We start from the raw sequence: 26,676 nt of genomic DNA, 5'->3' as shown, positions 1-26,676 counted from the left end.
GAAGCGAAGATAGAGAAAGAGAAGCGGATATATAGAGAGAGAAGCGAAGAGAGAAAGCGAGTAACGAAGAAAGGGAGAATAGGAAGAGAGAGAGATAAGAGAATGAAGAGAGAAAAGCGAAGATACAGAAAGGTAGACAGATTAGAGAAGATAGAGAGAGACAGAGAAGCGAAGATAGATAGAGAGAGAGATGCGAAGAGAGAAAGAGAGAAAAGTAGAGAAAGAAAAAGAGAGAAGCAAGGAGAGGGAGAGAAAGAGAGTAATGGGGAGAGAGAGAGAAATTAAAGAAGGAAGAGAGAGAATAAGAAAGAGAAGCGAGGGGAAAGAGAGAAGTAACGAGAGAGAGAGAGAGAAGACAGTACGCAGGGAAGCTCAAAGAGAACAAAAGAAGAGGAAATAACATCATATTCACGCTCGACCCTTCGAGGTATGCTCCAGATTCCAGTCTGCCCTAAAAACCATTATTTATGGTACGACCTGATACATTTACTGGAGCGTACGTGCTTAGATTGAATCACAGGCTTGAATTGTTCACAGAGGAAAAGGAAATCATTGTTAGAGGTTGACGTGCGACAATCCATGCATAAAAAAGTCCTGTAACACGTTACATTCGATCTCGTCATTGTGAGCCAGCAGCAGCTGAAACACTGGAAGGTTTCTCTCCTGAAGATAACCGTTCGAACTTTTTTGCTTTTCGCTCCGTGACAGGATTTTGCAGACTTGTTCAGAAATGATTTTCTACCTGGCTGCAAGCGCAGGAGGATAATGCTCGTGACACATTACGAAGGTAAGAAGCGGAAGGATTACGACGCCTGAAAATTTACGGACATTTTCCGTAACTGTTATAGAAGTGTTGGTGCAGGGCAAGGAAGACTCTGATATGCATGACAGAATCATCAGTTTTCTAGGTGTCTCAATTTCACCAGCGACCTTTTTCCCACACCGGGCTATGTGTGTGTGTATCATAGGCGCCGACTCCATGGGGCTTGGGGGGGGGGGGGCTCGAGCCCGCTCAATGTTAACGATGTGGGGCAGAGCCCCCAAAATAATTTTGCTTAAGAGGATCTAATGTATTATTTTGCTTCTCTTGTAAAGTTTACTCTGAATTGTGCCACATGAACTTAACTTTAAATACGCATTTGAAATGTTCTAGACCATCAATTTGGGGGGCTGAGACCGCTAAACCATCAACTTTGGGGGCTATGACCAGAGACAGCAAAACACATGACTTATTACTATATACTAAGTATATAATTATGAGTATTGTTAAATTTTTTACTAAAAAGAGTTTCAAAAGACGATGTGCATGAACCAGGGTAGTGGATGGGACGTTCGGGCTACAAATGACTCTCACATGACATTCAGAACGAGATCATTGATATATTAGGAAGATCTGTTTTACGCTCCGTGGTAGCAGATATTAAAAGTCGGGAATATTTTGCTATTATGGTTGACGAAACTTGTGACATATCCATCCGTGGACAATTAATATTCTGCATTAGAACTGTGAATAAATATTTTGATATTTCTGAGGAATTCCGAACACCGAGGCCAAAACTTAAAGAAGGGAGGGAGTGAGTCATTCATTAATTTATTTCAGAGATCAGAGCCCCCCCAATAATTTTGACAAGTCGGCGCCCCTGGCATACATACACGAGCATTATCCTCCTGCGCTTGCAGGTGACCCGTGGCAATATCGAGAACCTGGAATGATGCAATTTTCCTCATGTTGAGGTTGTTCTTACTGACACCTCCTTAAGAAATGCACTTACCTATTGTGCAACCATCAGATATTAGGCATTGGTCTTGCAGGCTTCATGCAAGTTTTGATGACACTTTCGAGCATTTTTTTCCACGGGCCACCTGTATTTTGATCCACAATCGCCTTCCTACCTTTTAAACATGTTTTAGGGCAGTACAGAAAATGGTGTTCATTTGAACCTCGTACAAACACAACAGTACTCGCTGCACCGACCACTCTTGGTACTCCACACAACTGACAATGCTCACCGTCTGATAGCACATGCACGGTCTTATCACCTCTTCCTGACAGTGTTGCCACATATAAAATTACAGCCCACGTTGATTGATTGATTGATTGATTTAGTTTATTTTACTTCGCGTTTTGTGCCTCTTGGCTAATTTGCGAAGATGAGGATGAGTGATGAAAGGATGAAATTGATGAATGGACATTCACAAACAACCAAGCCCGACCAGGATTCGAACCCGGGACCCTTGGCGTCGCAGCGCGATGTGCTAACCGCTCGGCCACAGGGTCGTACAGCCCACGTATATGATCTACAAAGGTCTGTTTTCAAACTTAATTCTTAGAAATTATAACGACAATTTCAGAGGATAAAGCAATGCCAATGACATTAAATAAATAAAATAACTTCATAGAGTGAAAATAGAAATAAACGATAGGAATAATTGAGCAGGTAACAGACTCTGTACAATTTGGGAACCATATTTCACAGTTCGAACACCAAAAGGATGTTGAGAAAATTTACTAAAATATAGATTAAATTGAATTTTTGAAAATTTTGGAAACAATTGAGGAAAGAAATTCGAATAAGATACCAAAATTTCAAAACCGGTGAATTTTAGACTCTTCTTCAACATGATGTAACTGGAATAAATTGTTCACAAATTAAATTTTTGCAGTCCTTAAGTGAAGTAACATTACCAGACAAAATTAAAAATGAAGAAATCCAAAATACATGGAAGGTCGAAGGAATGGTGGAATAAATTTTAAAAATATGACTTAAAGAGGAATCAACAGGTTCCGAGAATGCCAGATAGCAGTTTTCCTCGAAAATAATTAAATTACAGGCCAAAAGGAAAAATATATTTAGGAAGACCTTACCGCCGATGGAATGATCGATTTTTATAGTCGCAGAACGGGCTTTGGCTACACAGACATTCATTTTACTTCGCCTTTCTGCCACTTTTGGTTAATCGCGAAGCTGAGGATGAGTCATAATACAATTAAATTGATGAAGGAACACTGACAAACACCAATTCCCAGGCCGGGATTCGAACCCGGAACCTCTGGCGTTCAGAGACCTTCAAGAGGAAGAAGACACACACAAACATAAACACATATAAGTATACATGATGTTTGTGTGTGTGTGTGTGTGTGTGTGTGTGTATGCTGAGGAATTTATTTATTTATTTATTTAAAAGTATTTTTAAACTGCCGAGAACAGCTTTTCAGCCTTAATACAGCAGTGTTACATGTTACAAGGTATCCAAAACCACAGTATTGGACAAGAGAGCATTTCAAAATATTTAGCAAACATAACCTATAACTACAAGAATTTTAAAAATGCATTAAAGGATATACAATTTACATTTCAACTATAGAACTATAAAATATTTCTTAAATAATTATCCTTATATATGAAGTTGAAATTGTTTTAACAACATTATCAATAACTATCACACGGTATTCGAATTATTACTGTTTATGAGATACAGAACATACTTGTTATTTTTGTAGTTCTTATCAAGACATAATAATTCGCTATTTCCTCTCAAATTGTATGATTTCACCTTAAGCCATATCATACGAAGGAGATTTGGTACCATATAATTTCCCTCCAAGATTCCTTCCATATAAGATATAATTCGCTTTTCAGCTCCGACATCAAGTCTGTATTTCTAGGTGATTCAGCAGGTTATCATACTCATAATAGTATTTGAATAGCTTGAATTTGTAATATATAAATGTGATAAATCTGTTTTGTATTTTTCTATTGTTTCATCTTAGTACTACATGTTAAAACCAAATCGGAATATTGTATTCCACTATAGGTCTGACAAAAGTTGTAAACATTAAAATTAGAAATCGTAAGTTGTTTGAACAACTCCATTTTTTTATAATAAAGTTACATTGCTTTCTTCCTTTATTTACGATGTGATTAAAATAGTCTTCAAATTTTAAGCATCTGTCCAAAATAATGCCCAGATGTTACATGGATTTCACATGTTTGATGATATTATTACTGATAAAATAATTTAAAAATTTGAAGTTTTCTTTCCCAGAGAATGTTTGCACAAATGATTTTAATGAATTTATGGTCATTTGGTTTGCATTAACCCAATCATAAACTGAGTTAATATCATCCTGAAGTTTCTCATGAGTATCAGTATCGGAAAGTATCGGTTGGAATAAATTTACCGATACTTGTTGATACTTTCCCGGCATTTTGGTCTTTCAAGGTGAGGTTCGCAAAAATTCCGTGTGACATTTTCGCGCAGTCTACATATGTTTAAAATTATACAAAATTCAAATTTTATTTATTTTGCACCAATTTTGAGTAGATGAATTGAATTGATGTTTTAAGATCACCTTATGCATGTACAGGCTAATCGTGACTGGACCTACAGTTTAAAGTGGGATCCGAATTACTGTGCATTGTGCCTCGAACGGGTATCGAACCCGGAACCCCTTGATTACAAGGCGACGACGTTACCATTTCCGTAAATAACTCGATTTTGTGATTACATAAAGTTATGATATTTTGATGCAATTTTTGAACATTTTAAAGCAAAAAAATTAAAAAATCAATTCCGCAGCCAGTAAAATAGTTTTCAAATCCAGTTTTAAAGAAACTAAATCCATCAAGAAATATAACGTCTTCCTAAAGAAGAGATACTCTTTAAGCAATGGACATGCGTGTGCATTTAATCATATTTTCTGACCTTGGAAATGGTTATTACTTAACACGAAGAATAGGTCGAAATTTTCTCCTCCTTAAATTTTGTCCTTCACGTGGAGATAACAGAAGGGACGGTGGAAATGAAGCATCATTTTCCAGTCTTCTCCCTTTAAAAACTCCCTGAGGCGGGAGAATATTTCACAATTTGTTTCTCTCGCTAACAACGAAAGGGCGATCCTTGCTTTAATGACTTAGATCGGCAGCGAGACGAAGCCTTTAACGGCTCTGTTCGAAAAAAGGATAAATATGAAAAAAATAAATGTCTCTTATCTGGGCAAAATTTATATCTTGCTCTTGTTCTATCTGTCTGTTCCTTGATTAAAATAAGAAGAGGGTAAATGAGAATTGTTTTTGTTCATTTTACTTAGCTTTTTCTGCCACTTTTGGCTAATCGTGGAGATGAGGATGAGTGACGATGATGATGAAATTGATGGGCTCTCACAAGGAACACACACGCAATGGCCGGGATTCGAACCCGGAACCTCTGGTGTAGTAGCGCGCTGTGCTAACCACTCCGCCACGAAGGCCGACTTAACACAAATAATAATAATAATAAACTGACTAGTAACTATGGCTCGGAAGTTGAGGAAAAAGCCTTTTCTTTCCTAGTGTCCGAAGGCGAGGCCCAACAAAATATATGTTCATTTTGAGTCATTGTAGGCCAGAAAAAGGTGGGTTCTATTTGCCCTTTTTTGCCTTTTTCGGCGTTTTTTGGCTTATTGGCCCTTTTTTAGCCTTCTTTAAGGTCTTAACGGCTTTTTTTTGCAACTTCACCTTCTTTCGACTTCGTTTTTACTGCCCATTCTCAATTCGAATCATCATCAGTTCATCACCTTTTAAACACCCTTTCTGTAGTAAAGAAATAAAAAAAAGAAATATAGTTGAACCATCCCTGAAACGAGAGAAAAACATTTTTGGACGACTGAAGCAGGTACGGTACAAGGTCCAAGGTACGGTACAAGGAGTGCTTAGCAAAGCGCTACGACGCTAGAGGTCCCGGGTTCAAATCCAGGCCTAGTCGTGGGCGTTGTTTGTTAGTGCCCCTTTATCAGTTTCACTTATGACCAATCCTTATCGTCGCGATTAGCCGCAAGCGAAAAAAGTAACAAAAATCAAACCAAACCGTCTCAGGCCCTCCAGGATGGCGTAGTGGTAAAGTCATCGCTTTGTTATCAAGGGGTACTGATACCCGGTGGAGGCACATAGTGGTTCGGATCCCACTTTAAACTGTATGTTCAGTCCCAATTAGCCTATCTGTGCATAAAAGTTGACTTGAAACAAGAAATCAAATTGAGTCGAAGCGTCCGAGTCGGGTGTTCCTTTGTGACTGCTCCTTCATCGGTTTCCTCATCGTCTAAAAGTGGTACTAAAGCGACGAATATGTATATATAAAATACAAGAAAGAGAGGCATAGAAGAATGTATGAGAACATTCCGTATGCCCTTTCCTTCAAACACGATCGACCAACGAAAGGATTTTCTTCCTCGCTTTGTCCGCGGAAACCAAGCCATCGACGTTTTCGATCGCAGGGATTAATTAAGGAAAGCTAATTTTCCTTGGCTTAAAGAACAAGAAATTTGGAAATTGGTTTTGCGTTTGCAGGCAGTCTGGAATCCATTAACCATTTTCTCCATCAATAGCATTTCTTGCTACCTCGCTGTGGACGGAAAATCTCCCATTACCCAAAATAAGTTGAAGGAAATCCTCCCCTTCGTGTCTCGACAGAAAAATTCTGATAAATAGCAACGATGTACGCATGGGCGTAACTTGGGACCTAATTTTGAGGGGGCGGAATCAGATTTGGGGCTTAAATTTGAGGGGCAGAATCAAACTGGGCCTAATTTTGAGGGGGCAGAATCAGATATATTGCCTAAATTTGAGGGGGCAGAATTAAACTGGGCCTAATTTTGAGGGGGCAGAATCGGATTTGGGGCCTAAATTTGAGGGGCAGAATCAGATTTTGGGCCTAACTTTGAGGGAGCAGAATCGGATTTGGGGCCTAATTTTGAGGGGGCAGAATCAGATATATTGCCTAAATTTCAGGGGGCAGAATTAAACTGGGCCTAATTTTGAGGGAGCAGAATCGGATTTGGGGCCTAAATTTGAGGGGCAGAATCAGATTTGGGGCCTAACTTTGAGGGAGCAGAATCGGATTTGGGGCCTAATTTTGAGGGAGCAGAATCAGTTTTGGGGCCTAATTTTGAGGGAGCAGAATCAGATATATTGCCTAAATTTGAGGGGGCAGAATTAAACTGGGCCTAATTTTGAGGGGGCACAATCGGATTTGGGGCCTAAATTTGAGGGGCAGAATCAGATTTGGGGCCTAATTTTGAGGGGGCAGAATCAGATATATTGCCTAAATTTGAGAGGGCAGAATTAAACTGGGCCTAATTTTGAGGGGGCAGAATTGGATTTGGGGCCTAAATTTGAGGGGACAGAATCAAACTGGGGCCTAATTTTGGGGAAGAGATTCGAAAAGTCTTCCATCCAATAATATCTTCGACCAGGATTATTTGCTAAGAAATGTGACGCTTGCGAAATCATAAATATTGACCTTTATTACTTTGCTCCTCATGCCCCGTAACTTGTAAATTTTAATAAACCTGAAAATTTTGGGGGGCAAGCGCCCCCCTTGCCCCCGCCAAGTTACGCATATGGATGTACGGTTCGTATGAGCCAGTCGAGACCATCTGCGGAAGTGCGCGTGCGCGAACTGGACGAGTCCAGTGGCAAAATAAGGGGTGAAGGCTGCCAGTGGAGCGCTGAGCTGCGTCCAAGGTTTTAGATGACTAGGGACACGGCCACAAAATCTGGGTAACGGATATCCAGATTTCAAATTATCCGACATTCGTTAATGATCCAACAGGCAATCCGGATCTCAGTGTAATAAGGTTATTACTAATACCATAGTATTCAAATAATTTGCTTATTATGCAGATTGATATTTACTAAGTTCAGCAAGTTATTCTGGTAAGAATGGTACGTTACAAATAAGGAAATAATTACCAAATATACGGATCGGGACACCAAACTGAAAATGTTATATTCTACGTTTCTTTGTTCCGCGGGAAACTTGGTGCATTTTTTCTGAACTTAGTAACAGATATCTTTTTTAGGCAAAAAAAGGTAAATATTTAAAAAAAAAATATGCAGAGAATCCGTAAAAAGGATAAATGGACAGATTCAATGAAGAATTTTTAGAGACCCCTTACAGTAGAAATCTGAACATGACGAATAAAAGAATATACAGAGAGCCTGCAAAGCGGATAAACGATAGAACACATTCACTTCTTTCGGATATCCGTATATTTCACATGTGAATAATTCGAATATTTCGGATAATTTGATTTGATTCGGATAATCTGTGTAATCGGATATCAGGAAGAAGAAAGAATTTAACGTAGTAAGAAAGAGAGAAAGAAGGAAATAAGCAAATGAAGAAAGAAACAAAGAAAGAGAAAGAAGGAAATAGGCAAATAAAGAAAGAAACAAAGAAAGAGAGTAAGAAGGAAATAAGCAAATGAAGAAAGAAAGAGAAAGAAGGAAATAGGAAAATGAAGAAAGAAACCAAGAAAGAGAGAAAGAAGGAAATAGGCAAATGAAGAAAGAAACAAAGAAAGAGAGAAAGAAGGAAATAGGCAAATGAAGAAAGAAACAAAGAAAGAGAGAAAGAAGGAAGTAAGCAAATGAAGAAAGAAAGAGAGAAGGAAATAAACAAATGAAGAAAGAAACAAATAAAGAGAGAAAGAAGAAAATAGGCAAATGAAGAAAGAAACAAAGAAAGAGAGAAAGAAAGAAGTAAGCAAATGAAGAAAGTAAGAGAGTAAGAAGGAAATAAGCAAATAAAGAAAGAAACAAAGAAAGAGAAAGAAGGAAATAGGCAAATGAAGAAAAAACAAAGAAAGAGAGAAAGAAGGAAATAAGCAAATGAAGAAAGAGAGTAAGAAGGAAATAAGCAAATGAAGAAATAAACAAAGAAAGAGAAAAAGAAGGAAATAAGCAAATGAAGAGAGAAACAAAAAGAGAGAAAGAAGGAAATAAGCAAATAAAGAAAGAAAGAAAGAAGGAAATAAGCAAATGAAGAAATAAAGAAAAGGGGAACGATTGAAAGAGAGAATGAGATTGGATCTTAGTAGATATGACCACACAAGCAGAGGTTACGCATCCGAACGAACTTGTCTAGCGTCGCCACTGAAATCACATTACAACGTCACTTCAAACACCGGAAACATAAGTAGAAGGACGTACAATTGTAGACAAAACAAACACAATCTGACAGGGTCGCTAGACTATAGAAGATGACCTTGAAAGTAATTTATATGCAAGGTGTTCATGAAGTGATTGAATGGGATTTTCTTGTTCCCTGGGAAATGGGTAGGCAGGAGAAAACCGGTGGAATTGACTCCACGGTCACCGGACCTAAACCCACTTGACTTCACCCTTTAGGATATTCTGAAAGTACAGGTGTAGGTGGTGAAAATCAGTTATCTGTATTATCTTCGCGAACGGATTAGTACAGCTTACTTGTCTTTGGGCCCAGAAATGTTCTGCGCCAAATTCAGGGGAACATAGTCAAACGTCTCCAGCTGTGCGTGGAGAATTTTGGTAGACATGTCGAACAGATATGTTTTATTCAGACACGTGTTATAGTGCAGGAGGCCTTAGAAAGAGCTTTTCGCGGGCTAACAGCAGACGTCGCTCGCACACTATTGCCGATACTCTCGTGTCGTCTGCTCCTCAGCCGAACAAACAGGCCGAGGTAGCAAGAGGCAGAGGTCACTCACCCTTCCAGAAGGGTGCAGCGAGCTAGCTGTGGCAACCGGGCTCGCTCATTCGCGGACCTGATTGGTTCTCGCAGACACACCCCCATATTGTCGTCTGCTGTAAGCCCGCGAAGCGATCTTTCTAAGGCCTCCTGCACTATAGTGTTTTTTTTCATTATAAACACCCTGTATTTATTTTTCTGTGATGCAGTTAACTTCTAAATATACGAGTATCTGATAACACCATTTAGCCTTGTATTCATGATAAGCAAAAACTCAATATGCTGACAAAGGCAGAATTTATTTCATTTTAACGTAACGTCAAGTTTATGTTTTAAAATAAATTAAATTCTGCCTTGGTTGCATATTGAGTTTTTGGTAAATATCTCTATATTCTTATTGCATTAGGGTCACGTATTTATAAGAGAAATTTGAATCCCATCGCCTAGCTGTGAACTAGTATTGATTTAAGTGCTGAGGTATGCGTTACAACTTTGTTTGTGGGACTGTGAGATTCGAAATTGTCCACGTAAAAAAAAAATGTGCTGTGGACGGGTTTCCATACAAAACTCCTAGCCGTGGGTTTCCCCCGGAGATCGAATGTAAACATTTCAACATTTGTCGTTCGCGTGTTGACCCCGAAAGTCTCCGGTGAAAGGTCAAAAGTCGGCGCCATTTTTCTCCCACCAAAAGCGTCGATTCTTTAATTGATTCCGTGTATGCACAGACACGATTGCCGGAATGAACTTGGTGTAGAATTTCCAATTGTGGTTCTCGTCACCCAAGTTGGTATTGAGGTTTGTTTATTCTGTGGCGGTTTCCTGCTTCTCATTGTACTGCGAGAACGCATAGTTGGCTTGGTTTATTTGTTTTGTTATGTCCTGGTTGACCTCCGTGGCGGAGTGGTTAGCGCAGCGCGCCGCGACGGCACAGATCCCGTGTTGCAATCCCGTCCTTGGCATGGATGCTCTTCGTGAGTGTCACTTCCATCATTGTCGCGATTAGCGAAAAAGTGCCGACGTTGATTAACCTAATTTTAGTCAATTTTATGGAGAGATAGGCTGATCAGGTATCCCATTTGTCCTGTTTGGTTTTTAGGTCCACTTTGTGCACAGAAAGGCTAATCGGGACTTGACCTATAGTTTAGACTTACGTAGCTCCGAAACTATTGTGAATATCCAAGCAACAGCGAAATCAAGCAACACGAAGATTCACCTGAATGCACTCAACCTAAGGGGCGCAACCCACTGGGGTCCCGCGGAAGCATTTGGTGTATCGCGTAGTCGAGCTCCAAAATGTATTTACTATGTTTCAAAAACCATACATACTGTACATATTTACTTTTCTAGAATGAAGTATGTATAATTTGTTTAACAAGCGTAAAAGAGGCCTTCTTAAAGTAAGGAATTTTAGCAAAAATATGATTACAAGCTGGGTGCAGTAGTGATGTGCCGTACACTATACGTTTACGTCTACATGCATTCTATACACGTAATCTACGCGTATATTACATTTGGTGGTAGTTTACATAGACTACGTAGACAATCTAAAGTACATTAAAAATAATTTTGAAGGCTTTCATGAAAGGAAAGTGACATTTTCAACTATATTTGTTCGTAACAAACTGACAAAAATCCTATTTAGAACAAAGTTTCTCTATTCTTTTCAACCAACTTCGAAAGAAAATAAATCGTATACAAACACAACAACAGATGGCAGTCGTGATGCAAAAGTAGTTCTTTCCCCACAAAACACTAGAATATTTCCTATGTTAAGCTATTCTCCTACGTGAGAAATTGTTTAAAATTGCAAGGAAGAGCATGAAAGGTCTTTCTCACACATTAGCAACTGATACGCAGTGTAATTTTGTTTCACTTCTACAGCGCCCTTAGTTAAGTTTTCACATATCGCCATGTTGTTTACATAGATTACGTTATCTACATGTATAAATAGTTTACGTGTAGAATGTAGACTATCGTTGTTTACGCACATCACTGTGCACAACCCTACAAGTATTTGTAGCGGCACCCATACTTAGGGGTCCCATGAACTCTAATGTCCTTCAAGGTGGGTCCCGGACAGAAAAAGGTACAGAACCACTGCTCTGGAAGGAATTCCAAGCAGATGTAATTTTTAAGATTTTGGAATATCATAGAGGTTTATCGAAAGGAGAGGAAATTTAGAAACCTGCCTCGCTGGCGTCTGCCCAAGACCCTACCGAGCCTTGAAAGCAAACGTTGCAGTTTGCAACACTTCAGCGTAGCACGTACTAAGAAAACTGCACACAAAGATTGTCCATCGCTTTTATATGTCTTGGGACATACTCGGGACCTATAACTAAAATTTTTCAGAGGTCTTCAAAAATCAGATACTTTTAGTTCCTTAGTCAGAACACAGATGTCGCATGTAATCACAATACGAACATTATCGCATTTAATAATCAGTTGATTTGTGTGTTTCTTATTATTATCTAAGATCAAGGAGCTGAAAATGTTGGAAGTTTCAAGCCAAGAATTACAAGAGTCTAATGAAAGTTCCTAAATTAGTTTTTCGGTAACATTATCGTACGAGGGAAACGGATTCCTTCAAATTTACAGGAGAAAGTACTTACGGAAATCATTTTCTTTAGTGTTGTGGAAGTTCCTGAATGTAGATTTGATCCATTTTAATATGAATGCGTGTTGTTTTCTGCGAAAATCTCTGTCCGACACGCTGTTTCTGCTCCCGCCATTTGCTTTCTGCAGGAGAGCGCAATGTTCCGTGCGTTAAGATGATGCAACCCCGTAGCCAGTGTTTCAGCCTCGCCGAGTTTTCACTAGAACATGACGGGTCGAGTATTTTTAATTTTTTTTTTAAACTATGCTTGCCTAACCTAACTTAACCTAACCTAACGGAAAATGGTTTTTGGGGCTAACGTCAATGGTTTGTGGGGCTAACGTTAATGGTTTGTGAGGCTAACGTCAATGGTTTGCGAGGTATTAGCATAATTTCAAATCCGGGCACGAAAGTAGATATTTTCCGGTGAACGAGTTTGCAACACTGCATAAATCGACAAAACACTCTCACAACGCACCCTAAACCAGTACGCTATCACGGCCGTAAGGTGTTACAGATTCGAAACAACAAGTAACAGTAAGTACTCGTAAATCTAAGAAATAGACATTGATATGCATTATTTCACTTTAGGAAATGTTCCACATTCGAAAATAACACGTTAGCAATGTAAAGAAGTACGAAATGTATGATTCGTAGGTGTTTCCCTCATACGATAATAGTACCAGTTTTTCTTTTCATTTCCGATGTGCCAGTGTGATATTTATTCCCTTTAATTATTGAAGTAGGTATGTTCAATTACTACTACTACTATTTTACGTACGAAAAGGCCATTTAAAATCATATCCAATGAAGGTGGATTAAGGTAAATCAGATAAATCAAGATTCAAGAAAAAACATTGATTTATATCACTTTAAAGAAATTATATATAGAATAATGTACATAAGGAGTTCGTAGATATCAGAATCACTTTTCGTGTAAGTACATTAATCTTGTAATCATTTAATGGTGTTTATTAGGCACTAAGAAGAAGAAAAGAAAGGAAACAGAATATATGTAGTGATGGAGTGAAGCTCATACGAAAGGAAATCTAATGTGTGAACTGTAAACGGACTTTCATTTCTTTTGATTTAAAATTCAATAACTTTTAGCAAACATTCTGTGTAGGAAAATATGCAAAATACTAATCATGTTGAACCGTAAAAATCATTAAACTGTAAATAAACATGGCAGCTAATGTTTTGCAAACTATCATTTGAAAATTTGCCAAAATTGAGATACAAAGACGGTAAAAATATTTGAAGTTCCAATTATAGAGTAGCTACTATCAGAATATTATATTTCCGCTGGAAGAAAAGTTAGTGAAATTATTATAGTTTCATTAACACACTAAATAAACATTCCCATAGTAGGTTCACATGTACAGTATCAGAAACAGAAAAATGTATATTTACATATATTTTTTTTTATTTTCTTTAATCAAACTGTTCAAATATTTTACAGGGACGTATACTAGAGAAAAGGTTTTCTATAAGAAAAAAAACATATATCTATATGTGTGGTGTCAAAAACCATGCAATGAATTATAAGCATGTTTTTTTTTTAAAAAAAAAAATCAGATTTAAATTTTAAAAAATCATCCAAAATGATTTTTTAAATAAAAATCTTGATTTTCATCCACCCTGTATCCAATAGAATTCTGTACCTCAACTCTTTTTTGTTTACTTTTCGATGAATTTTCAAGATGTACTGAATTTACTTTGTTTTATGTTTCGCTACGTGACGTCACACTATAATTAAACGAATAATGCATAATAACTAATTTGGTTTCAAATACTTCAACATGATATTTCTGTAGGTAGTACTTGGTTTAAAATATGATTTAAACAATTTTGGATATTTTTAAGTGTCAAAATAATCCAATCACGTCAGGGAAAGTGAGATTAAAATACAAACCTTAAGTGAAATGGAATAATAACAATAGAAATTTATGGAAAAATTAATCATCCTAAAATAGAACCACCTGTAATAGATTGGAAACACCATTGTCTTATAAACTCTTAAGAAACAAATAATTATTTTTGTCTGGCGCGGGGCTCGCTGAATAGCGGGGCCTCGAGCGAGTGCCCCAGTTGTCCCTCCCTAGGGCCGGCTCTGATTACTAATATGCAATGACTGCCGAATGTGTAGCTGTTTTCCAATTCGTAACCACTAGGGCTCGGATAGTTATGAACTAAAAAACTCAAAATATGCTGCATGCAAATATGCACTAAAAGTGTAAAATATGCACTTCTAGCGCTCGGATAGTTATGCACTAAAAACACTCAAAATATGCATGCAAATATGCACTAAAAGTGTAAAATATGCACTTCTAGCGCTCGGATAGTTATGCACTAAAAAGCTCAAAATATGCATGCAAATATGCACTAAAAGTGTAAAATATGCACTTCTAGCGCTCGGATAGTTATGCACTAAAAACACTCAAAATATGCATGCAAATATGCACTAAAAGTGTAAAATATGCACTTCTAGCGCTCGGATAGTTATGCACTAAAAAGCTCAAAATATGCATGCAAATATGCACTAAAAGTGTAAAATATGCACTTCTAGCGCTCGGATAGTTATGCACTAAAAAGCTCAAAATATGCATGCAAATATGCACTAAAAAGTGTAAAATATGCACGTCTAGCGCTCGGATAGTTATGCACTAAAAAACTCAAAATATGCACTAAAAATGTAAAATATGCACTTAAATATGCACTTTAAAAACCTGTTCAATTTATAAATGCTGTCTGTATATTACAAACTATGAAAGATTACATGGCAGCCAATGAATATGCATTATTCTGAATGCTCATTCGCTACACAGATTTTTTTCAATTAATATGGTTCTGCGTTAGATGAAACACAATACACTACAGATCAAGATCATGATTGCATTTGATAACAAATTTTCGAACTTGAAATTCCTTCTGTTTTCAGCTAGAATAGTCTTATATTCAGAAAAGACACGTCCCACTTCGTAAGATACAAGTGGACTGTATTTTAGGGCAACAAAGTCAGACACATCAAGTTTCAGATCATCCACACGTTGTCCATTTGCGATAAGAAAGTTACACGCGGCGTTGCCAGCTTAGTCGATTGTAGAGGTGAGAATGACGTACTTGCCACATTTCATACAATCCAGGAAAAAGGCAAGAAGAAAGACAGAAAAAGAAAACAGAAGCGAGGAGATGAAAAATAAATACAGTATTCGCTCGGTGTTGATTGTGGGTACAAAAATATGCACAACATCAACTTAGTTTCATACAAATATGCACCTGCATATGAAATATGCATTTTTAGTTAAAAATCCTTAAATATGCATTTGCATATGCAATATCCAAATTATGCGGGCCCTAGTAACAACCATTTTTTGCATAACATTTCACCAGAAGTACCTGGTCAGTTGAAGTAAAGGCGGTTCGATTAATACACTGTGTATTACTAAAAACACTCGATCTCTCCTACATTTCTTTTCAATCTAGACTTCTGCCCTCTTAATCCCGAAAGCCACTTCCTCCGGATGAATCGATATTCATTTATTTGAAGAGATCCCGCCGAGCACTCAGCAGACGCAAACAAAAGCCGATCGTAAAGCCACCGATTGGGTGCCATGTTTCACAGTAATGGACATTTGATGCCGCTTTACGGGAGAAATGCGAAACTCCAAAAAAAGAAAGAAAAAACCAGAGCAGTTGTTAAAAGGCATCTGGTCTTGCGAATCATTTACCGCCTGTATTCTCAGCCAAATCGTCAGTGGCGCAGTCAGGTTTTGGAATTGTGGGCCAGGGGGAGGGGTGTGTGTTAAAAGTTAATTTCGACCACTGTTTGGAAAGTTATATTTTGAAAGTAACTCAGAATTACTGTTATTTTATAAGTAATTGTTACTTAGTCCTGGATCAAATTAACTGGTATTACTGGTAGCCACTTTTGGCTATTCGCGACGATGAGGATAAGTTATATAATGAAATTAATGACGGGTCACTCACAAAAAACACCCATATCCAAGACATGTATTCGAACCTGGGACCCCTGGCGTCGTAGCGCATTGTGATAACCACTCTCCAACGGAGGTCGGTTAAGTTATCAATTAAGTAGATTTACTGTTTATTTGTGAAAAATGTGAATATGAAAATGTGAAAGGTAAAAGAAAGACAGATGTGCAGGTTATTCACTGATGTATTCTAGTAAAAAAAATGCCCAAGAATGATAATTATAATATGTTAGCAATGCAAATAATTTATATTTATTCTATAATAATAATTCATTTATTACTAGCTGATTTTTTTATCCCAATCTTCTATTAGACAGGAAAATAATGAATTCTAACTATAGTGTAAAATGTAACTAATTTTAAATGTGATCGTGAATGTCACCAATTAGCTTAGTGACTCCGAAAACTATGGATTCGAGACTAATCTAGGTCATTCGTGTCATTTTATTTTTCACCCCCTCTCACCCCCCATGCCGATAGGTGATGAACGTGAAGTTGAACCGCATTGGGAGTGTCACGAAAACTATGGATTCCACACTAATATCAGTCGTTTTCGCAACACAAAGTCATATCAGCCTGAATGTTAGACAACCCGAGAAACACTATCGTTGTGCGGGATTGCATAGAGTCACGGATGTCTGTGCTGAGTGTAATATCGGTCGTTTTCGATTATTTTTACATGTCACCCCTTCCCACCCCTTCCCACCCCATCCCTAGTGATGCCAAGGGTGTCTTACCCCCAAAGTATTATTTCCAGATTGTAAGTGATACGTGTACCAAGTTTGGTTGAAATTGCTCCACGCGTTCGAGAGTTATGCCGGAACAAACATACATACACACCCACAAACATCCATCCATTTATGTATATATAGATTTATACCATTCAAGGTTATATTAACGATCTTTCCTTCGCATAACATTCTGACGTCGTCCATGTTCATGACACATTCAACACACAACTGAATAAGCACTACATTACATCAAAGAAACTGATAGCTATCCTTGGATGTAGACTTACCTGCAGATCATTCCAGCCCCTCTTTCCCCAGGCTCCCTGCAGGTCATTCCAGCCCCTCTTGCCCCAGGCGTGCTGTAAATCGTCCCAACCCCTTTTGCCCCATCCCTGTTGTAGGTCCGACCAACCCCTCTTGTCCTCCTGGCCTGACGTCACCGCTTCTGGTGGGGCACCATGCTCCGCAGGACTAGGGTCACCTTGCGAGTAGGAGGCAGCGACCACGAGACACAGCAATGAGCCTCTCACCACATACTGCATGTTCCACAGATCTGAAAAAAGGGAAAGAGAGTTTCTGTCAGGTGCAATGCATCACAGAGAAATCGAAATTCAAGTTGATGCAGCAATTGACACAGTTAAATTTGTAATTTTCGAATCTATGCAACGATCTCTGTTGATGCATTCTTAGTGCTTCACAAGGAATGGAAACCGATAAAGTACAAGGGAGAGTAAAAATGAAAACCTTCATTTGTTTTTTAACTATACGCACGGTCGTGAAAATAGGCGGGTGTAGTCCACGAGCGCACAACATCCAATGCTGCGTTGCCACATCTATGATTGTGTAATGGTTAGGTTAGGTTTATCTTTGACTATGTCTCTGGGGTCTGCTGGTGTCTCCCTCTTTCTGGAGCGATGCATTGCCCGTCTTACGAGGCCAAATTCTTTATGAGATAGTGAGGTTCTTTAAATGGAATAGGGTGTTATGAATATAGCCATTCACATAATATATGATATATAATATGAGAAATTATAAGGGGTCAGTGGTCACATCTTACACCCTCGATTTCGCAAGGATTTTTTTTATGAAAATTGTGTGTTGCAAATTTTGAAGAACAAAATTTTGGAGCGCGGAAACAAGTACAGTCGTTGAAAGTTGAGATATATCCGTTTGGAGTTGCAAGGTGGAACTGTACTTGCGGCCATGTTAGTTTCGTACCGATGGATATATATAAAATTCGGTTTTTCAGGGATATACCCAAAGATATTTCATATAAATTGCTGGCTCCAAATTTCCCGCCGATTCCGTGCTCCTCCTCTGGGGTAATAAACCTACCGCCTTCTACCGCTACCGCGACCCCGCCTTTCTCTATAGAGTTCCTTTGGAAGGCATGTTAGAAACTGGCCGGAGCCACCTGCCGAACACTATTTTTACCAAAAAATTAAACCTCAGAAGGGAACTTACCTCTTTATCCCAAGGCCAGGCACTGAATTGCGGGTCGAAGTTAAGTCGTATGTTAAATGTCTTTGTTGTCCATTTCCACAGAACACTACCCTCCCCTTCCGTTCCTAACAAGTCGCAAATTATCCCATCCCACAAGTCAAAAACCGTGTTGACGTTACGGACGCAAGGAATTTTAATATTACAAAAACGTAAGTTTCGTAGCACGTAGATGTGAAAAAATTACCTTCCGCGCTATTATGAAACACCCTTTTCTTATAAGAAACTTATATTTTGACGAAAATATTTGAAATGTACTCGAAATCGAGGGTGTAGAATGTGACCACGGAGCCATTATAAGGACCAATCCGGGGTCCCTCGAAAGGCAAAAACAGTTGACGCAACGTGGCAACATCGCCATGGATTTTGTGCGCTCGTGGTATACATTTGTAACCACGAGCGCACGCAGCCTTTTGTTTGTGCGCTCCCGGCCTAGGGCCAAATAGGCGGCTGGGTAGAATTGCTCTGGTGCCACTCGTGGGGAAGCAAGGCGAGAACGGGACAAAAGTCACTGTGTGGCAATGTCAACCGGGCTGCGTTGCCTAGTTCGAGCGTCAGACCGACCTCTCTCCGGGGAACGTTCGAGTCTCATTCGATTGATTGGTTGATTTGGTGTTTTAAGTCCACTTTATACACAGTAAGGCTAATCGGGACTGGACCTACAGTTTCAAGTGGGATCTGAATCACTTGTGTCTCCACCAGCTATCCAACCCGGGACCCCTTGATGACGCTACCACTGCGCCATCGGGGAGGCCCTTGAGTCTCATTCGGTACAGAGCTGGTGATCGTGTGAATTGAAAGCTTATTACACGCCCCAGAAATGAAGACCTGTATCTTCACGTCGTTTAGTAGGTTTCTGCATGTTAAGTTGCACAAGTCTGCTGCATTTTTGCATAGACCCAAAACTGATGCACATATATTCTCAAGTCTTTGAATTATAGTGCCTGTATACCTCAAGAAGAAGAATATTTGGAACCTATGTGCAGCAGTGATGTGCGTCTACGCGCAAACAACGATAGTCTACACGTAGACTATTTTATACACGTAGATGACGTAATCTATGTAAATAACATGGCGAAAGGTGATAACTTAGCAAAGGGCGCCGTGGAAGTTAAACAACATTATACTCCGTATCAGTTGCTGATGTGTGAGGAGAACTTTTCATACGCTCCCTTCAAAATTCCAACAATTACTCACTGATGGAAAAAACCTAACATAGGAAATATTCTAGTGCTTTATGGGAAAAACACTAATTTTTGCCTCACGACTGCCATCTGTTTTTTTTTGCATACTATTTACCTTCTTTTATAGTTTGATAGAAGAGAAAATAAATTTTGTAGCAAATAGGATTCTTTTCAGTTCGTTAGGAACCAATATAGTTGAAAATGTCACTTTCCTTTCATGAATGCCTTGAAAATTAATTTTAATGCACTTTAGATTGTCTACATAGTCTGTGTAAACTACAACCCAATGTAATCTACGCGTAGATTACGTGTAGACAACGCATGTAGACGTAAACTTATAGTGTACGGCACATCACTGAGCCACCGCGAAGGTCTTTCCACCCATTCGCGTGCGGTCTGAGGCCATTGTCGAACTTCCTCCTCTATTTGTAAACTTGCTCGCGTGGTAAGCATGAATAGACATTTAATTTTTATTTGCCACAGCACGTTTTAGGCTTCCTGATGGTAGGAAACCACGACTTTTCGCTGGTGCATGAGTGTGCAGGAGGCGCCATCTGTAAAATGACAGAAATGGCGTTGGGAAGCTCAGTCGATTAGTGTTGCAGCCTTGATGTCGTTTCGTAAACGATACCTCATGTAAATTTGAACTGCTTTCAGTCTGTCCTGTAAATTTTGTTCGACTTTAAAGGTTTCACCTGACTCTCCCTTGTACATTTGATGCACTTATTGGTGTATGTCAATGTGTGATGTGCTCAACTTCGAGAGCTGCTATCCTTGTGGCTGCTCTCGTGAACAGTCTCCATCCTGCAGGAATCTGCCTTGAAGGTCTTAGCGAATGTATGGGGTTACCAGACCTCGAATTAGAGGCTCGATGATATCACTCGCAAGGCCATGTTCCCAGAATACCCATGATCAAGGCTCTGGCATTACAAACGCTAAGCCACCACAATTTCCTACCATTTACATCTAATTAGGTGACTCTCATACCACGGCTATACCCCAGGGACGTGTGTTCTTCCTTGAAATAAGACCAGATAGTGAAGGGAAACGTATAGATCATATTCTATTGGATAGAATACATATATGGAGGATCATAAACGTGTAGGATTTTGTACTATTTTTTGAATACAAAGTCTTGCATATAATTTTATACTTTAATCACTTCACACTGTCTCGGTTTTTTCCCCCCAAAGGGAATCTGGATCTATCTGGGTTAAAGTGGTATAGCAGAGTTTCTGATAATCTTAGACCACGAAATTTTTCTCGTTCGTTCTATTATCACAATTATTTTGTATATTATTTGTGAGAAAATGGATCTAGCTTAAAATATTATTACAAATATTTATTATTTTATTTATCTATTCTTTTTTTATATTAGCAATCATAATTTACCATATCATTCTTCTTATTCCACTTTATTTCCATCAATGTCAATTATACTAATAACTCATTGACTTCTTTAATTTCATACTGCCATCTATCCTTAATTTTTGCAAACTTTATTCCTACATTTTTCATAGGGTACGTTGAAAAACATAAGCCCAAACCTTGGTATTTACTTTCCTCTGCATACATCAACTACATTGATTTCTCTCTTCCACTTTTCATGGATGTGAGAAACGTAATTAACAGTAAATTGAAAAGCAAGGGATCATTGCTTTAACATCGCCAGCCTAAGCCAGTATCTTCTAATAAGAAAGCTTGCACAGAGGTGTACGGCGTGATCAATTGTAGGTGAATCAGGTTTTGCCACACCTTTAATATACCTATATTTAATGGAATAGCGTGACCTGAATTCGCAATATATTACAGAACCTTAGCGTTTGTGAAGTTTAAATTAAAATTTTGAATCCGTTTTTGTGCTCAATAGATGGCGCCCCATAGGGAATTTTGTTCCAGTACTCTTTTGCAAAAAAAGAGAATTTACACGCACTGTGTTTGACATGAAGAAAGATGTGTAATCAATAAGCTTAATCTGCATTTTCCAAGTTGAACCTCTAGTATTATCGCAGTACAAACAAACCGAAATTTGTTAAAAGCTCGCGCAAACGTCCAACACTTGTTCAACTCTATAATTTGTTTTAATGATCGCAAGGGGAATAAGAAAGCAAAGAAATAAAGTTTCATGTCCCGGGTATAAATTTTGTATTTAATGCATGTGGAAGGTTGAGAGCAGGGAATTCTGTATGTAATTTTGAAGTGGCAGCAGAAAGAAGGTCGCGGGGGCAGATACCCTAATACACAAAAAGTGTTAGTGATTAATAGGTCGAGGATTTTCATGACAGCATATTTTTTTTGGTAAGAATGATGTGTTCCCCAAACATAGAGAAATTCATATTATGAAGAAACTAAGTTGAGCCGCCTTTTAAGGGCATATTTGGCCATTTTTGCGTGATATAGCATATTTTGATGGATTCTCGGTCATATTCAGCATATTTTTGCATTTTCAAGACATATACAGTCATTTTCTAAGTGGATTCGTTCTTACTCCCATGTTTACGCGAGAGTTTTTTTTTGGAACTGTACGAAAATCTCTTTCATTTTTATTTGAAAATTTAGAGAAAGTATTCATTGTGCATTGCAACTCAGAGCCCATAAAGTGAACTAAAAATAATACGTATGTGAAAATATCTCAGCATTTAGATATTGATGTTTGAAACAGTCCAGTTATAAGGGCATATTTTTCAAATTATAGTGCATATTTTGTAAGATTTTGTCATAAGAGCATATTTTATTTCGCATATTTTGATAATTTTTAGGCCATACAAATCATAGCCCTAGTGATTAAACAAACACTTACCACTAAATATATCCTCTTGGTATATTTAGATTTATTAATAAGACGTGCAGTTTGATGTTTCCCACAGAGGATTATACACAGGTCCAGGCGCCAGAGCTTCTTTCGTGAAAGGTGAAGTGAGTGCATTACCAGCAGTTTGCAGCAGCGCGCACTGCTTTGTTCCGCCAACATGCTCTTCCGCTACACGTGGGCTTGCTACGCTGATTCCAGAGACGGAGTATAGAAACTCAAAGCTGTTCAGTGTTTCATCTCACCATGTTTTTTCTAGCACGGTAGCCAGGAAGTCATATGCAGGTCGGTCCTCTTTAGTTAGAAATTTGACGTCATCGGTTGTAATCAAACCAGGAATCAAATTAGTATAACTAATGGATCTTCCTTATAAATAATGTTGTCTGTGACATAATGAATATTTAAAGACTTCATAAATATGGAATTAACTCAAAAGCCCAAGAAAATTAGACATTTAACTTTGCCTCCAAACTTTGAGACTATAGAAAAGAGACAAAAGTGTGATGTTTCATGCAATTCTCCCAATGAGGCCTATTGCGGTGCTGTGGATGAATGATGTGTACAATACAAAGTGGTCTACTAATAATCACCAGGAAATGGATTTATATCTAAACACACATTTTCATATGATGCTAAAATCAGTTATTTTTTATTTGCAAATTGTAGCAAGTAAGCTTGAAAAGTTATATTCTTATTTTTCAAATATTATTTTTTTGTACACATTTTACATATTTGTCATTTTTACATATAATTTCTATATGTTGATATATTTTCCTACATATATTCCATATTAATGCTACTGCTACATTTTCCCTTCTTGCGTTACAAACCAAACGATTTCCTTTCATCTGTATTCTTTTCCTTTTATACTCTCTGTCTAAATCTTGACAATAGACTTGCATATTGCATATGTTATTCAATCATTCTTGCTACATTCTTCTATATTGAAACCAGTTTCTGTGAATTTCATTCCATCGGAGTATTTAAGGTTTATTATAGAACATTGCTAGATTGCAATTATTACAGGTCCAATTCGATGTTTCTGAGAAGTGTAACGAATTTGCTCTCTGCTTTTACACAAATTCTGAAATTATTGTCCAAAATTCTTCATTGTTCGTTTTTGAACGTAAAAAACTGCAATTACTGACAGTGACATTTTGCATTGTGGCTTCCTTGTAAAAGAAAACATCGAGCTTTGAAAGAGTAATACAATCAATGCCATCTATCGGCGCACTAAGGCAACTTAACTACAGATAATGTTACAGGTATTTGCCATTGGAACGGCTTGACATCCCATCGTCCGCCAAATGTCAAACAACATTCCGAATCCAATCCAATATGTAGCGGCTATTAGGAAGTACAAATGGCGGGTAATGGGGTTTGCACAAAAGCGAAATGCCGAGGATGCGATTAATCCGCAAATGGAAATTTTGTGACTCATCCCCGTAATTGTGTATTCCTGAGGCAAGATTTCCGCCCATTAATTCGCATTAGGACTCGATAATGGTATTGATTGATGGATATTTGAGTGAATTTAGGTTTATGTTGTTCCTACAGCAAGTATTTCAGAATCTAGATGTCCCATTTGTATTGCCAGTGACTATATATCTTGTTTAGTAATCAGTGCTATATATTCCCAACCTTTCATGCAACTACTTTTATTAGAATCACAAATTTTGTATTGGCGGTTCATCTTGTTTAGTGCTATGTTTTCCCATCTTTTCATGCATCTGATTGTATTATTTTTGGGATCACAAATTTTGTATTGGGCGTTCATCTTGTTCAGTAATCAGTGCTATATATTCGCATCTTTTCATGGAACTGATTTTCTTCATTAAACGACTACACATTTTGCATAGGGGTACATGTTTAGTAATCAGTTCTTTATTTTCCACATGTTTTCATGTCACGGATTTTCTACCTTAAAGGGTCAAAAAATTTGTATTGGGGGCACAATTTGTTCAGTGGAAAATTACTATGCTACTAATTTCTGTGCTAGCCGCGGTGGCTCTGTCGGTAACGCGTCTGACTACCATACTAAAGGTCCCGGGTTCGATCTCTGGCCGGTTCAAATCCGGGAACTTTTCTAACGTTGGAAGCGGCCCCGGCGCCCACCCAGCGTCGAATGACATGGGGGGGAAACCCTGGGGGGTAAAGGCGGTCAAGGGCCCCTTATACGCCTTCATGGCGTGGTGCTAAGCACAGGGGAGCACTTTACCTTTTTTACCATAACTATACGTATACATACATAGTGTTGTTCGGCGCCTTGGTGTAGGTTAGGTTAGGATGACTCTGCTTACTAAAAGATAGAAAAGTTTACCTTATAGACACTAAAGCAAACGCCCCCGTCTGCTGGATTGTGTGACAATGATCCTTTCTAGGAGGAGCACCTGACCATTTGGATCATGTGACTGTCCTCGGCACATGTTCAGAATTGTTTGGTGTTTATCACCGTCAAAATTTCCCTCACTTGAAATATTTCCAACCAATTTAGGCTAAATGGTATTCGGCAAAGCGGTATTCGCCTAAAATGGCAGACAGATGGCAGATCTGTTAGACGGGATCTGATAAGCCATTAGGCGAAATGGGATATCGTATTTCACCTAAAATGGCTGACAGATGGCAGATCTGATTGACGGGTGCAGATAAAGGGTAAGAATTTACAATATAGAGAAAGTCTCCAATTTCGTTAATTTTCGGTATACTAACTAATTTTGGCCTCCTAATCACGAATCTGTTGTAAAAAACCGGGGGTCACGTCTGGAAATTGTACATTTTGATGAAAAATTGTTTGTTAGCGCCAAAAACCATCCACGGGTAGCCCCACAAACCATTGACGTTAGCCCCAAAAACCATCCATGGGTAGCCCCACGAACCATTCACACGAGGTTAGGTTAGGCCTGTTAGGTTAGGTTCCATTAGCACTCATTTCACCTCTAAGTTCATCGAAAAAATAGGGATCGTACTAGAATTGAACATCATAAATCATTTTCTTGTAAAACAACGGCGTGGTTGGACACAATGACAGGAGATTACATTTTTGTTCGTAAAACTACGCACATACACCTATATATAAAAAAAATCAATCGGCCTTTTTTCAAATTTTCAGAAGTGACCCCCGGTTTATTTCAACAGATTCGTGATTAGGAGGCCAAAATTAGTTAGAATACCGAAAATTAACAAAATTGGAGACTTTCTCTATATTGTAAATTCGCTCCAGATAAAGCATTGAGCGAAACAGGATTAGGCGAAACGGGATATTTCATTTCGCCTAATATGGCAGACAGATGGCAGCCTGATTGACGGTTGCTGATAAGCCATTAGGCGAAACGGGATACGATCATTGTTGCCAGGCCTGAGGGAGCTTTTGCATTTTCTATGAGCAATGATTCTTTGTCTTTGCAGGAGTATTATATCATTAAGTCTGCAAGCTTATATGCTTTTCCTTCATTGTCACAGCATTAAGATTATACAAACAGTAATTGTTAGACGCACTTTGAGTGAAATAAAGACCAGTGATAAGGGATCCAAGGAAGAAGATGCCAACAGCACAATTTATCGAGCTTCGTCTTCCTGCTGTATCGTCTTTTCAGATTTTAATTAGCGAATCAAAAGGAAGAGCATCTTTGTACGAAGATTACTAATTAATGTAACGGAAACGAGAGAAAGCTTCTCCCTTACATGAAGAAAAGAGACTCTACGACCGACATAATCGCATTTTACAAAAGTTAAGTCTCTAGAATTGCTTACCTGGCGAGGAAGGCAAAGAAGCTACTCAGTTCTTCAAGAATACTATTATTTTCTTTATTGTGTTGTTTCTTTGAGAGGCGGTGCTAATTGGAATGAAATAGGTTGTGAATTGTCGCTCGATTTAGCTGTTTGAGAGCCTCGTCTTGTTTTCTGAATTGAAGTAATTTTAGAGATTCATTAAATATAGTCCCTTTAGCTTCTTCGAGTACCTGAACAATATGAAAGAACTGTCAGGAAACGATTGTTTCAGTTAAGACGCAACCTATTTAGAGCAAATATGTAATCCCTATTGTAGGACTGTTTTATTAACTGCTTGAAATTCTGTTCTTACCATTGTTTTGTGTATATGCATTTGAATCTCTCCAGTAAAATAGAAATGTGAACAATTAAGAAAATTTTAATGGAAAGTTTTATAATATTTTGGTTACTTTACGAAGATTTTCTCCCTGTGTCGCTTAATCGCGACGATGAGGATTAAATGAAACTGATGAAGAGAACACTAAACGAGCAGTCATGCCCACGCCGACAAGGAGGTTGTCCAAGCCTTACCAGTGAAACTTTCGCAAACACACAACAATTTGACGTGTGGCATGAGGACGTGCGTTATCATGAAGAAGAATCATTC

General features: G+C 38.3%; 1 protein-coding gene across 1 annotated transcript in view; it reads right to left on the bottom strand.

Moving 5' to 3' along the window:
* Mip (Myoinhibiting peptide precursor) overlaps positions 1-26,676 on the bottom strand; it is a 196,920-nt gene that overhangs the window by 43,819 nt on the left and 126,425 nt on the right. The window contains exon 2 of the mRNA XM_083130281.1: positions 17,096-17,361. Coding sequence (XP_082986407.1) covers positions 17,096-17,350 — 255 coding nt within the window. The 5' untranslated portion in view covers positions 17,351-17,361. The remainder of the gene's footprint in view (positions 1-17,095; positions 17,362-26,676) is intronic.

The sequence above is a fragment of the Lepisma saccharinum genome, chromosome 10 (genome assembly GCF_977018435.1).
Source record: "Lepisma saccharinum chromosome 10, izLepSacc3.1, whole genome shotgun sequence".
Lineage (NCBI taxonomy): Eukaryota > Metazoa > Arthropoda > Insecta > Zygentoma > Lepismatidae > Lepisma > Lepisma saccharinum.
Note: the sequence above shows the minus strand (reverse complement) of the source record. Positions and strands in the feature narration are given on the sequence as shown.